The sequence below is a fragment of the Oncorhynchus masou genome, chromosome 12 (assembly GCF_036934945.1).
Source record: "Oncorhynchus masou masou isolate Uvic2021 chromosome 12, UVic_Omas_1.1, whole genome shotgun sequence".
NCBI classification, from domain to species: Eukaryota; Metazoa; Chordata; class Actinopteri; order Salmoniformes; family Salmonidae; genus Oncorhynchus; species Oncorhynchus masou.
Genome location: NC_088223.1, coordinates 55,297,947 through 55,313,922, shown reverse-complemented (window position 1 = coordinate 55,313,922; position 15,976 = coordinate 55,297,947). Strand labels below are relative to the sequence as shown.

General features: G+C 43.1%; 1 protein-coding gene and 1 long non-coding RNA gene across 2 annotated transcripts; one reads left to right on the top strand and one right to left on the bottom strand.

The window, feature by feature from the left end:
- Positions 1-538: 538 nt before the first annotated feature.
- On the bottom strand, positions 539-2,136 carry LOC135549164 (cornifelin homolog B-like). The gene is made up of 4 exons (XM_064979207.1): positions 2,057-2,136; positions 1,473-1,588; positions 1,175-1,329; positions 539-957 (listed from the first exon to the last, which is right to left on the bottom strand). Exons 2-4 carry the CDS (start codon positions 1,573-1,575, stop codon positions 838-840), a joined length of 378 nt encoding a protein of 125 aa, XP_064835279.1. The 5' UTR covers positions 1,576-1,588; positions 2,057-2,136; the 3' UTR covers positions 539-837.
- Positions 2,137-9,791: 7,655 nt separating this feature from the next.
- On the top strand, positions 9,792-12,173 carry LOC135550458 (uncharacterized). The gene is made up of 2 exons (XR_010457113.1): positions 9,792-10,603; positions 10,825-12,173. It is a non-coding gene; the product is annotated as an uncharacterized LOC135550458 (long non-coding RNA).
- Positions 12,174-15,976: the final 3,803 nt, after the last annotated feature.

Sequence of the window (15,976 nt, the reverse complement as noted above, 5' to 3'; positions counted from 1 at the left end):
CAGCACCAGCGGATGGAAAGCACCACTGTGTTGCTTGCTATACTAGTGGGCTCGTACAGAGTTTCCCAAATTCAGTCCTGGGCCCCCCCCCCCTGGACTGAGTTTGGGAAACCTTGGGCTAGTACACCTACGTGTTTGACATGGGCAGGAGCAGGCCTACGATCATGGGCAGGATCGAGCACTGCTCCAGATCACTTTATATCCATGACAAGGGGGAGATAAGAGAAGAGGGAGAGGGAGAGAGATGGAGAAAGAGATATTTGACTTAACTCAAACTAAACTGTGTTTCATACCATCTCGCTCTAGGCTACCCTGGGGCGGCAGGGTAGCCTCGTGGTTAGTTCATATCCCCAAGCTGACAAAGTACAAATCTGTCGTTCTGCCTCTGAACAGGCAGTTAACCCACTGTTCCTAGGCCGTCATTGAAAATAAGAATTTGTTTTTAACTGACTTGCCTGGTTAAATAAAGGCAAAATAAACACAAAAGACACATATGAAGATATTCAAACAGAGATAACAGGAAGGAAAAATGTTAGCATTTGTAAATATATTTATTTGATATATATATTTTATAGAATAAAACATTTATAATATATGTCCTTATTGGGGGCATAATAGTTCATAGAATGACGTATATACATCATTTTAAGCATGCATAAATATTGTTTTAATATACACTGTTTACAATGACTTCTTGTCAAACAATCTGACAATTCGGGCATGTAGGAATAAATATACATTCTATAAACACAGAAACATGACTCTGAAAAAGGTTATGGCTGTATTGGGATGACTACGGTGATATTGAGGTTATGGTAACATGTTGGTCATTCGTTCCTACTTCCTCGCACTGACCAGGACAATGGGGATGATGCGGCTCTTCATCTCTCTGGACATCTGGCACCAGACACAGCAGTTGCAGCAGGTGGCGTTCACACAGTCGTTACAGATAGTGCCCTGGAGACACAGTCAGCAAATTTACAACAATGGTCATATAGCAGACATTGGAATGGCCAAGCACCAGAAAAGAGAAGGGAAAATGTTCACTAACTATTAAACCTATGAATATCACAGTGCACTAGGTAGGTGGTTGGTGGTGTATAATAATGTACTTTATTTCATTTCGGTAATGTATTGTTTGTTTCCAGAAGCAGCCAACTCTAAATGTACTTACTTTGATGCCGTAGCGCTGGCGCATGGACACCCTCATGGACATTGTGACGGGTGGGATGATGCCAAAGATGTCCAGCAGAGGGAGACAAAGACACTGTCCGTACTCCCTTGTATGTATACAGGCATGGCAGGGACAACACCAGAATCCAAAACAGCCTGGCCAAAGTGAATGAAGCACCAATCGAGAAAACACACTTACATAAACTATGAATTTTAATGATACGCGCACTAATACTCTTATATACAAATATACACAAACAAATGTGATCACACAAACACATGCACACACACACACTAACAGTCTGCCATGTCATCGGTGCAGTCACAGATTCCTGAACTCCACTGGTCAGACTCCTTGGACTCCATGACGGGCAGAGGCTGATCGATGACGAATGAAGGCATGGTGACTTCTTACCTACAAAGACAGAGATCAGAGGACATCTTCAATAATCCACTCATGGCTTTGGTTTGCTTTAAGAGACAGTTCTTAAGTTGTTCTCATCATTGTACAGAACTAATGCCTAATTCCCAAAAGATATCTCATTCATTAATCATTCCATCAAACTTTAATCCCAAAAAATAATTCAAAAAGTGTCTGGTCTTCTGTTATTACTGAATGATTACAACGTCCTTTTCCATCAGGAAAACATAATCAAATTAGATCTCAACCATAACCGATAAAACATTAGACTTGGATTAGAGAGTAAACTACGTAGCCAAAGAAATGATCTGAAACACAACGAGCATTCCTCTCCATATAACCTTTGAATCTCACAAGTGCATTTTTATCTTAAAATGTTTATTGATAAAATATAATAAACGTAAAAAATAGAAGTCCATTGATAGTCTAAGTCTAAACATCAAAAAGATGGCCAACTCTTACCTGTGAGAGAGAGCTTTGAGACTGAACCCTTGATGACATCAGCTGAACTGACGTCTGACACAGGATTTTCTGAATAAGAGCTGTGGAAGAGTGGAGGAATATTTGACATGAAGTAATGTCTCTGATACATTCCTAGAAACCGCACCAGCCTGTCATCCTGAACATTCCAGGTCAGGGTTAGACTCTCTTGAACAGAGTCAAAAAGAGGGTGAGGCAATTAGGCTACTTAAGGTCAAAGAGTAAGGGTAACATGACATAGTAAAAGCAAATCACCAGAACTATCACACCACACAGGATGACACAAAATCGAAGCTAGCTATGTTCGATGGAAATTAAAATTAGGAGTCCTTTCTGTTCCATTCAAAGGGCAGGCTAGGAAGTATGGCTGGAACGGTGCTCAGACCGGTTACACGAATGCCTGCGGGGATCAGCCATCAGAAATGTATGCTCACTGCCTGAATAAATTCAGGAGGACTATAACCTTCTCAAGGAGCAGCTGAATCAGTTTTTTGGTCAGTGGAACAGTCAGAAGGAAGTTGGGAGAGCTTTGCCAATCCAAGGAGTCGTCGTCTGAATTTGCAGAGGAAGTGCGCTGGCTGGTCGCACTTGCCGATCCTGGTCTAAAATGTCATGGCCAAATATATAGATGCAATGGTTGTAAAGGTGGAGGGAGGTCTGTTCGTAATCAAGAGACGTTCTATTGTTTTGACACCACACTCCACAAAGCAAATCCAGCACGCTCCAGTTTTATCCTGTCTTGATAACTGTCCAGTCATATGGTCAAGTGCTGCAAATAAAGACCTAATTAAGCTGCAGCTGGCCCAGAACACAGTGACACGTCTTGCTCTTCATTGAAATCAGGGGGCTAATATTAACACTATGGATGCCAGTCTCTCTTGGCTAAGAGTTGAGGAAAGACTGACCGCGTCAAGTTCTTGTTTAAATTAGAAACATTAATGTGTTGGAAATTCCAAATGGTTTGCATAGTCAACTTACACACAGCACTGACACACGCACTTACCCCACCACACATGCCACCAGGGGTCTTTTCACAGTCCCCAGGTCCAGAACAAATTCAAGGAAGTGTACAGTATAATACAGACCCATGATTGAATGGAACTCCCTTCCATCTCATATAGCGTAAGTGAACAGCAAACCTGGTTTAAAAAAATAATTCAATAACATTCACGGCACAATGCCTCTCCTTCCCTATGTGACCTACTTGTTGTGTGTATATACTGACATGTATGTGGAACTGATAGATGCGCACACACACACTACATGTTAATGTTTTTGAACATATGTAAATTGTAAAGTACTTTGTCTGTAATGTCTTTTTCGTTATATGTCGAACTCCAGTAAGACTAGCTGTCACCGTTGGCGTCAGCTAATGGGGAGCCTAATGAATCAAGATCTCAGCTCACTTGTGGAGACTCAGAGACTTGCAGAAGATGAATAAGCTACAGATAAAGCTTGAACAGGCTGTCGCTGTGGACCACAGGATCCAGGAGTTGCCAGACTACTCTTTCAGGCAGTTCGAAGGCAGCAGTCTTGAGAGTCAGGAGAGGAGACAAGGACGTTTAGCACTGCAGCAGGTTAACAGGACGCACTGCTACAGGGCCGTGTTACCAATGTGGTGAGGAAGGACACTTCCGGAGAGAATGTGTGAGGCCCCTCAGCCTAACCCCTCCCCATACCCGGGGTGGTAAAGAACTTTGCCAAGCTACTTCTGCAGGTGGGCTTGTCAGCCAATGGAGCCAGTCCCCTACTGTACAAGTCAGCTGTACTACAAACAGAGGGCCAAGTTTGCAGATATCTCTGACAGTCAACGGCATCCCAGTCCAAGCTGTTGTAGAGACTGGAGCTGAAACAACAATCCTCTCTGAGAACCTTTACCAGCAGTTCACTGTGAGTGAGCAGACAGCACTCAAGAAGAAACTCCTTTGGAATGCTGAGTCGGGGAAAGACATGACTGCCATGGGTGGACTGAAATTTATATTTAAGATCTGCACCAGGAGCTTTGAATGGGAGGTGTACATGGCCCCTATACATGCCACTTTCCTCCTCAGCCTGGACCTGTTGAGAGCTGCAAATATAACTATTCATGACAATGGAAGAGTCTTCATCGAGGGGGAACTTTTGCCTGACAAAATCGTTGGAAGCGACAGACCAGACTACTTCGTAGCTCGGGTGCTCCTGGAGAAAGACACAACCTTCCTACCAGAATGTGAATGTTTAGTCTGGGGTGAAGTTGACCATCCAAAGCCCGGTGTCTCTACTGTACCTGAGCCTCTAAGTATCAACGAAGCGGTGTCCTCCAGAAGTGTCATCACAACCATGGAGCAGAGGGTGCCTGTCAGGCTCTGCAACCTTTCGAGCAACAAGGCCACTCTACCAAGAGGAGTTTGCCTTGGTTTCCTGGTCGAAACATTCACTGATGACCCCTCCAGTCCATCTTGTCCAGCTGAGTAGAACGTGCCCAGCGACCAGAAATGAGAAGAGTGACTGCTGCCACAGACCTACCTGAACATCTCCGGGCCATGTTTGCTAGTTCAAGCAACAAACTCAGTGGATTACAAGTCCCTTTTTGAAATGACCAACACTGACTTAGGTTACATGTCTGCTGTCACCCACAAGATAGACATTGGAGTGGCTAGGCCAGTACGTCAACAGGTTCGACAGACACCTCTTGGGTTCCAAGGAGAAGAGGAAAAGCACCTCAAAGCCATGCTGGAAGCAGGTGTCGTCACACCATCCTCCTCAGAGTGGGTATCCCCTGTCATCTTAGCCTGTAAGAAGGATGGTGGAGTCCCCTGGTGTGTCAATTACCACCGCCTCTACAACCTGACAGCCAAGGATGCATACCCCTTGCCCAAGATTGAAGAGTGTCTTGACGTCCTTGGCGGAGCAAATGTCTTCTCCACATTAGATCTTCAATCCGGGTATTGGCAGATAACAGTCGATGAAAAGGACCGGGAGAAGACAGTGTTTATCACTAGATATGGGCTCTACCAATACACCTGTATACCATTCAGCCTTTGCAATGCCTCAAGTACGTTTCAGAGGGTCATGGAGCTCGTCCTCTGTGGACCCTAATGGGAAACAACTACTGCTCTATCTGGATGACACCATCATCCTGAGGAGAAGAGTTGACGAGAGCCTGGAACGGCTTGCAGATGTCATCCAATCCCTTTACAGTTACGGACTGAAGCTGATGTAATCCAAGTGCAACCTACTCAAGGAAGAAGTCCTGTTCTTAGGGCATGTTGTGAGTGGTGGAGGCAGAAGTCACAACCCTGCTCTGATCAAGGATGTGTAAGCCTGGCAACCTCCTAGTAATGTGCAAGAACTCAAAGCCTTCATAGGGTTACGCAATTACTACCGCAAGTTCGTTCCAGCCTTTGCAGAACTTTGCCAGCCCCCTCAACATTCTCCTCAGGAAGGAAGCTAAGTTCCTGTGGAGAGAAGAGCACCAGAATACCTTCAATCAGCTTAAGGAAAAACTGAGAACAGCCCACATACTAGGGTATCCAGATGCCTCAAACCACAGTATTGGCTGAAGTGCTTTCGCAACTACAGTGGGGAGAAGATAATTATCACCTATGCAAGCACCCACCTCAAGTCTCAAAATCAAATCAAATCAAATTGTATTTGTCACATACACATGGTTAGCAGATGTTAATGCGAGTGTAGCGAAATGCTTGTGCTTCCAGTTCCGACAATGCAGTAATAACCAACAAGTAATCTAACTAACAATTCCAAAACTAATTTCTTATACACAGTGTAAGGGGATAAAGAATATGTACATAAAGATATGAATGAGTGATGGTGCAAAGCAGCATAGGCAAGATGCAGTAGATGGTATCGAGTAGAGTATATACATATGAGATGAGTATGTAAACAAAGTGGCATAGTTAAAGTGGCTAGTGATACATGTATTACATAAGGATGCAGTAGATGATAGAGTCCAGTATATACGTATACATATGAGATGAATAATGTAGGGTATGTAAACATTATATTAGGTAGCATTGTTTAAAGTGGCTAGTGATATATTTTACATCCTTTCCCATCAATTCCCATTATTGAAGTGGCTGGAGTTGAGTCAGTGTGTTGGCAGCAGCCACTCAAAGTTAGTGGTTGCTGTTTAACAGTCTGATGGCCTTGAGATAGAAGCTGTTTTTCAGTCTCTCGGTCCCAGCTTTGATGCACCTGTACTGACCTCGCCTTCTGGATGATAGCGGGGTGAACAGGCAGTGGCTCGGTGGTTGTTGTCCTTGATGATCTTTGTGGCCTTCCTGTAACATCGGGTAGTGTAGGTGTCCTGGAGGGAAGGTAGTTTGCCCCCGGTGATACGTTGTGCAGACCTCACTACCCTCTGGAGAGCCTTACGGTTGTGGGCGGAGCAGTTGCGGTACCAGGCGGTGATACAGCCCGCCAGGATGCTCTCGATTGTGCATCTGTAGAAGTTTGTGAGTGCTTTTGGTGACAAGCCAAATTTTTTCAGCCTCCTGAGGTTGAAGAGGCACTGCTGCGCCTTCTTCACGATGCTGTCTGTGTGAGTGGACCAATTCAGTTTGTCTGTGATGTGTATGCCGAGGAACTTAAAACTTACTACCCTCTCCACTACTGTTCCATCGATGTGGATAGGGGGGTGTTCCCTCTGCTGTTTCCTGAAGTCCACAATCATCTCCTTAGTTTTGTTGACGTTGAGTGTGAGGTTATTGTCCTGACACCACACTCCGAGGGCCCTCACCTCCTCCCTGTAGGCCATCTCGTCGTTGTTGGTAATCAAGCCTACCACTGTTGTGTCGTCCGCAAACTTGATGATTAAGTTGGAGGCGTGCGTTGCCGCGCAGTCGTGGGTGAACAGGGAGTACAGGAGAGGGCTCAGAACGCACCCTTGTGGGGCCCCAGTGTTGAGGATCAGCGGGTTGGAGATGTTGTTGCCTGATGTTGATGTTGTTTGCACAATGCAACGAACCCACTAATGCGGCCTACCATAGCGGATGCCCCATAGGTAGGAATGAAAACAAGCTTACAAAATGGGCATTTGGAATTTGTTAGCAAACCTCATAAAAGCTTGAAAAATATATTTGCCCCTTGTGTGCTGTGCCACCAGAGACTCTGGGTTCGAGCTCAGGCTCTGTCGCAGCCGGCTGCGACCGGGAGGTCCATGGGGCGACGCACAATTGGCCTAGCGTCATCCGGGTTAGGGAGGGTTTGGCCGGTAGGGATATCCTTGTCTCATTGCGCACTAGCGACTCCTGTGGCGGGCCGGGCGCAGTGCACAGGAGCCAGGTGTACAGTGTTTCCTTGGACACATTGGTGCGGCTGGCTTCCGGGTTGGATGCGCGCTGTGTTAAGAAGCAGTGCGGCTTGGTTGGGTTGTGTTCCGGAGGACGCATGGCATTCGAACTTCGTCTCTCCCGAGCTCGTACGGGAGTGGTAGCGATGAGACAAGATGAGACAAGATAGTAACTACTAACAATTGGATACCACAAAATTAGGGGGTAAAATGTATAACATAATATATATATTTTTTTAAATGCATAACTGTGCCACATCTACCATATCTGTGGAGTCGTCAAACTGGAGGGAATAACACTTGCAGTTGTGAATATCCTTCTTCAGTTGATTCTCGAGGTTCTCTGCTACTCCCTCACATCTTCTTGCCACCGTTTTTCTGGACAACTGAATGTCATTGATGGCAGCCTCAATAAATGCTTCATTGATTGCCTCCCCATCTTTGAATGACTTTTTATGCTTAGCAAGAACGCGACTCACACGATAAGATGTTGCTGCCTTCCCAACTGCTGCGCTGTCAGTTGATTTTTTTAGTTTTTGTAACTTTCTTCTTCGTAATTCAGTCTTTGCTGGAAAATATATTTCCTGGGTTTTGTGTGGTTTTAAACTGTTACTTTTCTTTGGGATAACGATGCTATTTTGGCAGATGAGACACACACATTTTGAGTTTGACATGACAAAAAAAAATATATATATATATATTATTATTTGTGGAAATTATCCATTTTCTGTTTTTTCTTTGTATTCTTCCCTTCACTCATTATTGGTGCTGTCGACCACACAACTTAAGAACAATTTAACAACGAATCTGACTACAAAGTTTGCTAGCTAGCTACCTGCCTGGCATCACTGTTACCTCGACTTGGAGTTGGGGGGTGGCATCTGACCGCGCTATCTAAGCATACGTAAATAAGTGGGCAGGGACGGGTCCTATTTTATGTAAATCACGTGACCTTTTAGACATTGCTGTGAATGGAGGATTGTCAAAACATTAAAACAGAGATTATAGGCATTGTGTGGCTGAATTTTAGTAGATATATAATCATCTCACGATCGACTGGCAATCACTCCACGATAGACCAGTAGATTGCGATCGACTGGTTGGGCACCCCTGGGTTAGGGGAAGGGATAGCTAACATGCTAAGTAGTTGCAAAGTATCTAAAAAGTTGAAAGTAGTTGTAAAGTTGCTTAAATGCTAAAGTTGTCTGTGATGAGATTCGAACACGCAACCTTTGGGTTGCTAGTTGTTCGTGTTAAATATCGTACTAATTTGGGTGACCCTGATTTATGTTTACTATGTTGCATCTATTCTTAACTGCTAAGCAGGTAGCTTAGCGGTTTAGAGTGCTATACCAGTAATTGAAAAGTTGCTGGTTCAAATCCCCAGATCAACTAGGCACTTAACCCTAATTGCTCTTATAGGTCACTCTGGATAATAGTGACTGCTAAAGGATGTAAAAGTAAAAGAAACCAGGCTGGGTAACTAGTCTGACATAAGAAATATGTCCAATTGCTGGTACAAGTATGTTGTTTTTAGAAAAGGGGCATACCAGGGTAACTGATTATAAATAAATGTTTCTAAATGACCAAATATTTGATCAACTTACCTCATAATAATTTTATTAGAGTGACTTAAAAAATGTTGATTAGAATTTTAACTCTTGTGCACCCAACATGTTCAGGAAGATATTAGGGGCACAACACCAAAACACTTCATTGCATTTTCCCCTTTTATCGACCTCTCATTTCCAGGAACTGAGGATGTCCAGGAAGGACATTAATAATGGAGATGTGATAATCAAACATAGAACTGTCCTACTACTTTGACAAATCCTTTCACACGTGGGCTATAATTGCAGCAGGGGAGTGAATGGACAGACATGTTGGACATTAGTGTGTTGCAACAACAACAATAAAACAGCTAGTCCTGCAATGTACTACACCAAGTCTTTCCAACATTCTCTCACCATGCGAAGCATGATATTACCTTCATCAGAGAAGTTTGATGACTCATACAAACAGAAAGACCAATTTAACACATCTAAATTAATAAGGCCAGATGTCTGAAATATGCAGGCCTATTCTGTGACTGTGTCTGCCCGAACAATGTCTCTTCTACCTCCACCCAGTCAGCTAAATGGAGGCACTTGTTTAATGCTGTGACTATGATCAGATTCACAACCTCTTTCGTCTCTTTATTATTTGCCTGTTTGTAATGGAATTCCATAAATACGAGTGTGTGAGTATTCTCATACTCATACATCGATTTTTTATTTTATTTTATTTTACATGTTGCCACAATTCCTGCAACTTCAATTCGTTCATCATGACGCTATCAGGTGCGGGTTTGGGAAATCCCGGATTGTAATAACGCATTTATCATTGACGGTCTACACCTTTAAGACGTCGAAACTGTGCGTACTGGGAGTGGGCATATGTTCAACTGTAAAATCACAACAACACATCGCAATTGGGGGGTATGTGAAGAGGACTCTCTTCAGTGACCACTAGTTATAGAAAAGGTTTGAAATAATGTACACCAATATTTTACCAGATTAAATGAAAAGTGAATTAAACTGAAACAATATTGATGGGGAAATGCATTTGCGATAAGTTTTGCGCAATGGTCGAGCAAGCGTCTTGGTCTGCAGACGTCAACAAATTTAGTGTGACAGTTTCACGAGCTGATATTTTTCGTTTTGATTTGCCTCTAGAATGTTGTAATTTAATAGTCTGACATTTATGGCAGAAATGTGTTGTGGATCAGCAGGGATTCTGTGCCGGCAAAGTGTGAAATATGTATTCAGTTGATTTTTATGAGTTTTTTTATGTACCACATTCTCCATTTTAACTACGTCTTTAGCCAAGAACAACGACATTTATCTCATCAACACTAAAATATCTGCCGGTATCCTGCATGCTGTACTGTTGTGGAAGCAAGGACAAGGAGAAGCAGCGCTCGGACGCTGCTGAGGTGTCGAGAATTCTAGAGACAGAGAAAAACCGAAAGAACCGTGAAAGCGCACCTCAACCACTGGAAATGTACGGAATAGCGGGAATACCCGAGTTTCTACCCCCTTCTGGTGTACTCCAGCCCAGCTCAGTAATCCCACTCGAGTCTGGTGAGGTGCCTGGTTTGGGGAGTCGATTCAACAGGGGTGTGCTGAGTTTTGACTCCCCCCAGCGGAGACGAGGCCAACGGGCCCCGAAGCTAGGGCAAATAGGACGTTCGAAGAGAGGTGAGTGCGGCAAATAAAGCAAACAAAAGATAATTGAGACGAAAGAAACTGAAAATATAGTTGGTCTAAAATATAGTTTCATTCTAGGTTTATCGATAAAATAACTAAGTTAGTCTGACCAGAATATGTACTTATTTTAATTGTATGATTATACAGAATCAGATGAACATTGTACGTCTTTTCTCCTGCTTTTAATATATATATAATATTTTTTTTTACAGTGGTGATAGAGGATGAGGACTTGGATGACGTCATGAACAACAATGGCCTCCCCATATCAATCAATATCTCTCCTGTTGCCTAAACACTGTCAGATTGTCCAGACCTCAAGAAGCTATCGTGCACATGTGAAATTCTGAGGCGAGTACCACTTGTTCTGGACCATACCCAGTTTAGGTGCCCATTGCAAAGTTTACAATAGCAGCATGCGCATCGCCAGTAGTTTAGCTCTTCCCAGAGGGAAGGTGGGTGTCCCAAGAAAATAGAGAGAACATGGTGCATCTCTGCTGCTGTTCTGGTTTTGAACAGAAGGGGAGCAAGTTGGATAGATTTGGAGCCAGACAGTCTGAAACATAAGCACACAGGAGAAGGCCCTACCCATCAAGACCTGCCCCTTAAAAATGAGTTGACCTATGCTTTTTCATTGTTTCACATATTATTTTGACAAATACACTTTATTTTAGCCTTTGATGGTCGACAACACTGTCTCGTTTTGGTGCAAGTGAAGTGTCTGTAAAATCTGTTCTAAAACATGATAGATTGATACACTGATAAACTTTCATTTGTCATGCACGTCCAAATTAGAAACGTAGTAAGCCTATACCCTACCTATGTTGTAATGTATTTCATTTTTACCCTTGAGTTACTAGACAAAGGAGTTCTCACTGTGAACTAGTGAACTTCTATGTATCCCTGAATATAGGTGTAAAGACAACTTTCTTTTTTTAAAATTAGCTTCTTGTCCAATGTCCTTCACCAATCACCATAATAATCTAATCTGGTCTAAAAAAAATCATATGACATTCAGACAAGTTGCCTACCTCTGCTCTTGGAGTACGGAGTATCATTCATTTTGGTGGTTCATGTAAAACCCAGTTACGAATCAGAACGATGAAGTAGATCGCAACATGGAGGAGTAATGTGGTATTTGGTGCATGACTGACCGAGCTATGAGGAATACATTGTTTTGATATGGAACCATTGGTCAGTTTGGCTCAGACTTTTTCCCGATAGCTGTAAAGTTATACAATTATATCACTAAAAGGGTTAGGCCTACTTCAACTCCAGTTACAGTAATTCAATTCTCATTAAAACAAAATAAATTAAATGCTTGGACTGATACTAAAGTGAGTGTTTGTTTTTTTACTCTTTGCATGAAAGAGTCTGATAAGTGGCATGTGTTATTGTAAAACCTTGATTATACTTATTGCAATGTGATATTCTGTTGTACAGTGATAGTACCACAAGATGGAGATAAAGTCGAAGAAACACAGTGCTCTGCCCAGAACCTTTGTCTCACTCAACTAGTACAGACTTGTAATTCATTTGGAATAAAAACCTGTTTGGGTAATCTTTGGAAATGAACCTATTTTTGGGTAGTCTTTGAAAATTAACCTAAGTCACAAGATCACTGTTGAAGACAATGAGAACCTTTTTGGTTTGAGGAGAAGTGTTATTTTGGCAAAATGTAGATCTGAGAGAACTTTGTGGATGTACCCTCCCCTACATATTTATTTGGACAGTGAAGCTAAAACATTTAACTTGGCTCCATATTCCAGCATTTTGGTTTTGAGATCAAATGTTTCAAATGAGGCGACAGTACAGAACGTCACCTCTTATTTGAGGGTATTTCAAATCAAAGTTTATTGGTTGCATACACAGATTTGCTGCTGTTATGGCAGCAGGTAAACTAGTGGTTAGAGCGTTAGGCCAGTAACCGAAGGTCGCTAGTTTGAATATCCAAGCCGACAACGTGAAAAAACATTTTGATGTGCCCTTGATCAAGGCACTTAATCCTAATTTGCTCCAGGGGCGCCGTACTACCAAGGCTAACCCGAGAATACAGTATATACTTAAACAGTGCATAAACAACAGAATATGAGGTGACCCGTGTTCAATGACTCTGTAAATGGGGAATTAGTCTCAAGGTGCAGGTCAGAGTACCGGGCAGGCAGCCGGCTAGTGATGGCTGTTCAACAGTGATGACATGGAGATAAACTGCTTCTTTCAGTCTCTCGATCTCTGCTAGAAGGGTGACTGAGGTCCTTGATGATGTTATTGGCCTTCCTTTGACACCGAGTGCAGCGTGCACCTGGTGATGCGTGCCCCCCCATGATGCATTTTTTCATACATACACTATGGACACCTGCTCTGAGAATATCTCGTTCCAAAATCAACGGCATTAACATGGAGTTGGTCTCCCCTTTGCTGCTATAACAGTCTCCACTCTTCTGGAAAGGCTTTCCATTAGATTTTGGAACATTGCTGCGGGGACTTGCTTACATTCAGCCACAAGAGCATTCGTGAGGTTGGGCACTAATGTTGGGCGATTCGGCCTGGCTTGCAGTCAGCGTTCCAATTCATCACAAATGTGTTCGATAGGGTTGAGGTCAGGCCAGTCAAGTTCTTCCACGCCGATTTCAACAAACCATTTCTCTATGGACCTCGCTTTGTGCATGGGGGCATTGTCATGCTGAAACTGGAGGGGCCTTGCCCGAACCATGTAAAACAGCCCCTGATCTTTAGTCCTCTTCCACCAAACTTTACAGTTGGCACTATGCACTGGGGCAGGTAGCGTTCTTCATGCGTCCATTGGACTGCCAGATGGTGAAGCGTGATTCATCACTCTAGAGAACGTGTTTCCACTGTTCCAGAGTCCAATGGAGACAAGCTTTACACCACTCCAGCTGAAGCTTGGCAATGCCATTGGTGATCTTACGCTTGTGTGTGGCTGATCGGCCATAGAAACCCATTTCTTGATTTGTTGGAAAGGTGGCATCCTATGACGGTGCCACGTTGAAAGTCAGGGCTCTTCAGTAAGGCCATTCTACTGCCAATGTTTGTCTATGGCGATTGCATGGTTGTGTGCTCAATTTTATATACCTGTCAGCAACGGGTGTGGCTGAAATAGACAAATCCACTAATTTGAAGGGGTGTCTAGATACTTTTGGATATAGTGTATCCGTTTACAAATTAAGCACTTTATTTAATCTAGTCCTCCCATCTGAAGGTGTCATAGATATTTGGACAAATTCCAAATACTATAAAGTAGTCAAACGTTTAGTATTGGGTTCCATATTCTTAGCACACAATGACTACATCAAGCTTTGAAGTTTGTTTTGGTTGCGTTTCAGATTGTGCCCAATAGAAACTAATGGTAAACAATTGTATTGTGTCATTTTGGAGTCACTTTTATTTAAAGAATAGGTTTCTGAACACTTCTCCAATAATGTGGATGTTACCATGGATACAGATAACGAATGAATCGTGAATAATGAGAAAGTCTGAGGAACTAGAAAAAGGGACTCCAAAATGACAATACATTATTTACCATTCATTTCTATTTGACACAATCTGAAACACAACCAAAACAAACTGCAGATGCATCCAAGTTTGTAGTCCCAAGCGTGACATAGTGCTAGGAACAATGGGACCAAGTAAACATTTGACTACTTTAATACAAATGAATTTGTTCAAAATCTTATGACACCTTCAAATATGGGGGATTATATACACAGTGCCTTCATTTCTAAACAGTAAAACATATGAAAATACTCTAAAATAAAAAGGTGACATTCTGTACTGTCACCCCATGAAACATTTGATCTCAAATCCAAAATGCTGGAGTATAGAGCCAAATTAATATTTTAGCTTCACAGTCTAAAAAAATACATATGGGAGTGTACAATATGTTATGGAAACTTGCCTAGCAAATGGTGAGTTACAGCCAAACTGCATACAATTCTGTTGGATCAAGTAGTGCCCAAGGAATAGGTTCAGGATTGATTTTTGACAGGACATGTATATTTTTGCCTCTCTTATATCCAATGGCTTGGTATTTTGTGAAAGCTTTAAAAAGACAGAATGACTTTGGGGTAAAGCTCAGTTTGTACAACACCACCCTGAAGATCTCACAAGACAACACTGCAACTCACCCCCCCCCCACCACCACACAACTTACTGTATCAAGTTCCTCAAATTAAATCTCCAATCCAAAAATTAAATCTAGAATTGGCTTCTATTTCGCAACAAAGCCTCCTTCACTCATGCTGCCAAACATACCCTCGTAAAACGGACTATCCTACCGATCCTTGACTTCGGCGATGTCATTTACAAAATAGCCTCCAACACTCTACTCAGCAAATTGGATGCAGTCTATCACAGTGCCATCCATTTTGTCACCAAAGCTCCATATACAACCCACCACTGCGACCTGTATGCTCTCATTGGCTGGTCCTCACATGTTCGTCGCCAAACCCACTGGCTCCAGGTCATCTATAAGTCTTTGCTAGGTAAAGCTCCACCTTATCTCAGCTCACTGGTCACCATAGCAACACACACCCGTTAATTAATGAACATGCACCTGTGGAACGGTCATTAAGATACTAACAGCTTACAGACGGTAGGAAATTAAGGTCACAGGTATGAAAACTTAGGACACAAAAGAGGCCTTTCTTCTAACTCTGAAAAACACCAAAAGAAAGATGCCTAGGGTCCCTGCTCATTTGCATGAATGTGCCTTAAGCATGCTGCAAGGAGGCATGAGGACTGCAGATGTGGCCAGGGCAATAAATTGCAATGTCCATACTGTGAGACACCTAAGACAGCACTACAGGGAGACAGGACGGACAACTGATCGTCCTCGCAGTGGCAGAACACGTGTAACAACACCTGCACAGGATCGGTACATCTGAACATCACACCTGTGGGACAAGTACAGGATGGCAACAACTGGCCGAGTTACACAAGGAACACACAATCCCTCCATCAGTGCTCAGACTGTGCGCAATAGGCTGAACTGAGGGCTTGTAGGCCTGTTGTAAGGCAGGTCCTCATCAGACATCACCAGCAACAACATCGCCTATGGGCACAAACCCACCGTCGCTGGACCAGACAGGACTGGCAAAAAGTGCTCTTCACTGACGACTCATGGATTTGTCTCACCAGGGATGTCAGATTTGCGTTTATTGTTGAAGGAATGACCGTTACTCTGTACCCTGTACTCCATTTGGAGGTGGAGGGTCCATCATGGTCTGGGGCGGTGTGTCACAGCATCATCGGACTGAGCTTGTCATTGCAGGCAATCTCAACGCTGTGCGTTACAGGGAAGACATCCTTCTCCCTCATGTGGTACCCTTCCTGCAAGCTCATCTG

Excerpts from the sequence above, each read along its gene's own strand:
- LOC135549164 (XM_064979207.1), bottom strand. The coding sequence starts at position 1,575 with ATGCCTTCATTCGTCATCGATCAGCCTCTGCCCGTCATGGAGTCCAAG. Across the intron at positions 1,330-1,472 it reads CACCGATGACATGGCAGACT|GCTGTTTTGGATTCTGGTGT; the intron begins GTTAGTGTGTGT and ends CACTTTGGCCAG. Across the intron at positions 958-1,174 it reads GCCAGCGCTACGGCATCAAA|GGCACTATCTGTAACGACTG; the intron begins GTAAGTACATTT and ends CTGTGTCTCCAG.